The sequence below is a fragment of the Olea europaea genome, unplaced genomic scaffold (assembly GCF_002742605.1).
Source record: "Olea europaea var. sylvestris unplaced genomic scaffold, O_europaea_v1 scaffold476, whole genome shotgun sequence".
NCBI lineage: Eukaryota > Viridiplantae > Streptophyta > Magnoliopsida > Lamiales > Oleaceae > Olea > Olea europaea.
The window spans coordinates 350150-356345 of NW_019263072.1; the positions used below are offsets into that span (position 1 = coordinate 350150).

Here is a 6196-nt window from a genome sequence, read left to right on the forward strand (position 1 = left end):
AATAAATAAATAAGTAATTTAAAAAAAAAAATTGGGCCTAGAAAACTGTCGGCCCAGAAGACTGGGCCGTCTGGGCGCCAGGCGGCCCAGTCAACTGGTCGCCCAAGCGACCCAGTCAACTGGGCACCCAGGCGACCCAGTTGACTGGGTTGTCTGGGCACAGTTGACTGGCCCAGACGGCCCAGTCAACTGGCGCCCAGACGGCCCAGTCAACTGGGCCGTCTGGGTGAGTCTGGGTCATCTGGGCATGCCTAAACGGCCCAGTCAGCTGGGCTAACCGTCTCCTTTGTGGAGATCGCCGGAAAACTCCATTTTCGTCGATCTCCACTCCATTTTCCTCCTCCCAAACTATTATCCTTACCCAAAAATCATGCATTTTTAAAAAAATCAACACATGTATACAAAATCATATTTTTTTTCTTCCAAATATCAACATAAAAACATTAAATATGGATCGTTTATTTTTCCTTTTTTATCAGTGCTACAGTATTTTTTCTCTTTCCTTACTATCTTCTCTTTCTTCTTTAAATAGTAAGGATAAATTTGGATTTCTCTTGATTTTCAAAATTTTAAACATTTTTGCTTTTTTTTTCTTTTTTTTAATTGGTCAAAGGCCACTTTGAAAAAATGGCCGGGTCAACCGGCTATTGGCCACTATTTCCTCAATGAAACACACTATATTTATCACTAGATTTGAGATCATCTCTCTAACTAACCATGCTAATCATAATGCATAGACAGAATATTAACCTCCATTTGACATTGTAATCTTAATCCTATCAATAGAGCTCTCTTGCATCTTGACAAAATGACTTCAGACTGACTGCTAAAAACGTATGTCTAGCAAGAGTTGACGTTATACTAGCATTACTAATAAGGACAAAGCTACAGCAACAAAGGCGGTGACATAGAGCTTGACCGAATACACACATACACAGGAGGTCGGCATTTTTTTTATTCAAATGGGACCCGCGGCAATGTGAGAGAATGTCACCTCCTTGGTCAAGCATTTTCGAGTACTTCAGCAAAATTCTACAGATAAAGATAGAAGGCGAACAAAAGAGTCCCCTCCAAAACCAGGCAGTGGAGTAGGGACGAAAAAACAAACATAGAGTTTTATCAAAATATGTCCTACATACAACCGGGAGCAGAATGTTGATGGTCACATTCATCCTATTTATTGATGAAATCATTCCACATTGCTGCCGCAATCGAGTTTCTTTGTTAAACAACCTGATTTTTCTCCTCTGGTCGAATGTGATTCTGCAATACACATGCAACTATGACAAGATCCCTCTTCTTGTGAAAAGCATACTGAGGAGGAAGTTTGAGAATTGGGAATCTTGTTTTTAGAACATTTAAAGACTTCAGCATGGCATTGCTCAAAGATGCATGTCTGTGATTGAACAATCCTTTGCATTCCTAGATAAAAGAATTGCTATTAATGCAGGTGATACCGAACTCCTCCATATGGAGCAAAAAATCCCTCTATACTAGTGTAACGCAAATCAACAAGACAATATTTACCTGGCATATAAATGATACATGAATAGGATTTATCACCATTAAAATAAGGAAACGCATCATATAGGAAGCTTAGCAACCATTATCAACATTCAGGAACTTGAGGGAAGTTCTGATCAGGATCCCCAACGACAGCTCTCAACACCCGAGAATCTGGAGCTGAGCCTTCCCAACCAGGATAAACACATATAAACTGGAGATCAAATCTGCAGGCTACTTTGTGTTGGAACATCCTCTGTTACGAAATCTAGATTGATCTTGTGCAGGCACCTGAGAGGGGATATGCAAGACATCTATGACCCCAATGCACTCCTATATAGAGATGGATCTAGTAAATAACACCTAAAAACCTATATAGAAATCAAGAGAAAGAAGTGTTCAGATATCTACCTCGAAGTATGGGTAGAATCTATTGCTTTGCAGGATCTCTGCTGGAGTAATGTGAGGTGATGTTTGAAGGAACTTGCGATAATGACTTGATTGTCATTAATACATTATTTAAGTGTCTAATTACTGTTTAAACAAAATGCTGAAAATGCTCTTGAATTACTCTGTTACATACATTGCGGCCAACAATATTCAAGAAAATGGCCAACTGCTACTCTATCATAACAGAATCAAACAAGTATCAACAGAACAGAAGAGAAAAAAAGATTTAGAGCTTTTTGTTGATTAGGCGACACCTGGATTTGAACTGAGAAAAAAGGATTTGCAGTCCTGCCGTGTCACATAACATGCCTCTCTGTCGAAGAGCATTTGCTCAACTTGTGAAACATGTTTTTGTCCACCCTGAACATTTCTTGACACAGAACACCATGGCCATTGCATACTTCAGCCTAGAATCCAGATCGTTAAGGAGACAAGCTATGAACAGGACGCTTTGTAATACTGTTATTGTAGTGGTAACAAGCAGCTGCTGCAACTAATTCCATCTCATCCAATTCAACGTTTAAGTCATCCACAATGGCTGATGAATCTGTACAAATAGATTTTGAAACATAGGGATGTATACTACAACACACATGCATGGTTACATGATTTTTCAACATCAGTAGATCATGGGAAAAGAAAAACAAGGATTATATTTCAAGAAAAACGTTAATCACAACTGTTAAACCAAATACAACATCAAAAGAGCAAAGTTCACTAATATCAATACAAATCTGAGATAAAGTAGAGGACCCATTAGTAAAAGGGCAAAAAAGCACATCATATTCCTCAGGCTGATGTACTTGAGGAAGCTCTAAACTTTCCCTGCAACCACGCTAATCGTCTCTCAACCTTAAGCGCTACGAAAGTTTCTCTTGATGTCGGATTCTCAAATAAATCCAAAGCATAAAAATAGAGACTTTGATCAACACCTTGCATCTCGTCCAACAGTCTTATGCATTTGCTTATAGTAAAACGCTCCTCATTCCTCGTGATTGCGGCTGCCCTCATCTTTGAAGCGGCTGCTATTTCAAGCATAGCATCAACTATTGCATCACCTGTAGCTTTACGACTTCTCTTGCGTCGACCTGAATTTGGCGTCACAGATTGAGGTTTATTGTGTCCATCCAACATGTTTGCCTCATCTCCTGATCCTGAAGAAGCATCCTCATCTACGAAAGTCGGGTTACTAGACATGCTTGGAGTCTTTGTTCATATAGAATGATTAAAGACTTTTTGAGTCTGACCGCCTTCATTCCAGAGTAGCAACAAAGGTCATGACCATTTCAATTTTCCACAAAAAATTAAAGACAATCCAAATCTAACTAATGCATGCAAAACAAACAAACACAAGAAAATTTAAGGAATTACAAGCAGCAATAATCAGAAGGTAAAAAAAATTAAATAGTTTATGCAGCTAAATATGAAGGTTTAAGACTGCCACACCATTTTGAAATATTTAACAGATTGAAGGGAAAAAACTGTTCAAAGGTGGATAACTGCATCATGCATAAGATAATCACGTACAGGAAGATTAAAAAAGGGGCGTGGTGGGCTCTTGGTAACATGTAAACTTGAAAGATTATTCAAAATCACAGAGACGGTATAAAATACCCAACTCCTCTAATATCTAAGAAGTGAGATGTACAATTAGTCATAGTTATGGGCCATTATTATTCCAGAAATACTAAATGAGCCAAGGATCTTATTACCTAATTTCATTTAAAATTCTTATCTTTTGAGGCCGCTCAAGACCTTTGGTCTGTAATTAATCATTAGAACAAAACTTTTTACAGAATATTAAAATAAACTGATATTTATTTTAAAATATTGCCAAGATTGATTTTATGGTGAAAATATATTACATTTAATCTAAGTGCGAATAGAGACATATAAAAACACTGCCGAAAGAAATACAATTTTCCACTAACAGTCTTCTATCGTCAAATTTAACTCAAAATTTTAAATCTCAACAATCAAAATAGTATCACAAATGAAATAGAGCAAACCAAAATTTTAACAGTTTGATCATTTCACTTTGCAGTGGTACTACGTTTCTTATACTTTCTGTAAACCACCAACCTAAAAGAGAAACCATGAAATGGAGGTTTCTTTGTAATACACACCTTTGACATTTTGAATTTTGCCCCAATTTCCAAGGTTCAAAGTGATGGCTTAGGGTATATTCGTATCCATACACACAACAAAACACACAATAAATGATGAGTCACAAGCAGGAAACATAAATTTCAAGAAAATCAGACGGTCTTTGATCACAAACTTTTTTATATGTAATAGACCCAATAACGAACATTACATGCGGGACCAATATCTAATAAGAAAAAAAACCTAAGACGAGGCGAAATTTACAATGATAAGAACATAAAATTTACTCAATTTCATTCACGAATGATAATTATTTACCGGTGCAAAGCAGGCAGCAGCTTGAGAGAGAGTGAAAGAGAAGGGTTTCGCCCTCGTTCACGACGAACTGTGCCAGTATTTATGCGAGAAGAAGTTTCTTGGCCCAAAACGAAGCCCAATCAATGTCCGATTCCATTTTTTAACATATAAAAGGAAATTTACGGAAATGGCACAAAAAGCGGTTTCTACCCGATCACTGTTTGATTATATATATATATATATATATATATATTTTTTTTTTTTTTTTACCACATATTTTTCATTAAAATAACATTAAAAAATTTTCTTTATTTTTCATCAACACATTCTACATCAATCTACTATTCTAAAATTCATTTTTCCATAAAAATGGGGCGCCAACCCCCACTGAGCGACCATTTTCTTTCTCTCTTTCTTTTTTATTTATTTTAATTTTGATGAGAGGCTAGGGTATGATATGGTAAGATAGACGAGGTCAATCTTTGAACTCTTGACTTGTGGAAATAAAAATAGTTTACCAATTCGATCGAAGTGAATTGGTACGGTGAGAAAAATATTGTTTGACTATTTTTAAAATTTATTGCAAATTCCAGTGATAAATGAAGTAATTAACTCAAATGATATAACGTAATATATAATGTCGTTTGTGTCCACTTTGACATCTAAGGAACTATGTAAGAGTTAATATGAACGTTTTTAATCGGTTAATCATTAGTATAATTATTTACTACAGGGTTGTTTGAGCCCCATTTTCTTCAAAAAAAAATGCATTTTCAAATAGTGTTATGATGAGAAATGTGTGGTTAAAAAATAAGAAATTTTTTTGAATTTACGTGTAATATTATTTTATTAAAAAATATGTGATTGAAATGAGGTCAAATCAATGTTGAAGAATGAATTTTGATGAAAAAAATGGGGTTCAAACAAGGACTACATTTGTGTCCATGTTGTCATTTAACATTCCCATGGGAGATTTTTATAAATGGCCTACTACTATTCATTTTTGGTAAAATGTCTATAATACCCTTAATGAAAGGATTTGTCATATTTGCACAAGATATCCTTAATTTATTGGGATAGTTCTAAATTCTTCTATTTCTCTCATTTCGAGTTTTAATATATAATTCCATCCTTTGATCTAATAAATTAGAATAATCTGTAATATAATTGTCATGTAATTTACTAAGATTATCATATTACCTAAAAATAAAATCCATGTAAATTAAAACATGTTTTTATTCAATCTCCCTTGTTGCCATTAAAAAAAAAAAAGTTTGGGCCTAAAATTTCAGTGCGGGCATATGCCCGCACTCGTCTCAACGTGGCTCCGCCCGTGTGTGTATATATATATATATATATATATATATATAAAACTCCACTTTGCTCTATATGCCCACACTCGTCTCAACGTGGCTCTGCCCATGTGTGTGTGTATATATATATATATGAAACTCCACTTTGCTTACCTATAGAGCATTAGCCCAAGCAAAAGTATGTCCCTCCCGAAGAGCAACAGCTTGAGAATCCTCTGGAGATAAGTTTGCAATCAACCTCACCGTCATAGCCACCCTCCCGAATCCCTCATGGTCCCTAATCACCACTCACCTCCCTCAATCCATGTGTCAACTCTGCTGACTGCATCCTGTTAGCTTGATATCCTTCGATTAATATTTTGTTAACGACATTATGATTTAATATTTGATTATGTGTGTGTTTTAATTTTTATCAATAATATAAAGTCCCATGATCACAATGTCACAAATTATATACTTGACGGTTCAATTATAGTGAGACACATTTTGTAATGTGATCAAAATAAATCGTTTTGAATCGGTACATA

At 35.6% G+C, this 6196-nt stretch overlaps 1 protein-coding gene across 2 annotated transcripts; it reads right to left on the reverse strand.

Annotated features, from left to right (window-relative positions):
• Window positions 1-740: 740 nt before the first annotated feature.
• On the reverse strand, window positions 741-4494 carry LOC111388231. Of its 2 annotated transcripts, XR_002701529.1 has the most exons (4): window positions 4378-4494; window positions 1915-3203; window positions 1528-1794; window positions 741-1422 (listed from the first exon to the last, which is right to left on the reverse strand). XR_002701529.1 is itself a non-coding variant. In XM_023012921.1 (2 exons), the coding sequence occupies exon 2, from the start codon at window positions 3148-3150 to the stop codon at window positions 2743-2745; it is 408 nt and encodes a 135-aa protein (XP_022868689.1). In that variant the 5' UTR covers window positions 3151-3203; window positions 4378-4494; the 3' UTR covers window positions 2581-2742. The 2 variants fall into 2 exon arrangements, 1 of the variants encoding a protein (XP_022868689.1); XM_023012921.1 differs by lacking the exons at window positions 741-1422; window positions 1528-1794 and having other exon boundaries at window positions 2581-3203.
• Between the last annotated feature and the right edge of the window lie 1702 nt (window positions 4495-6196).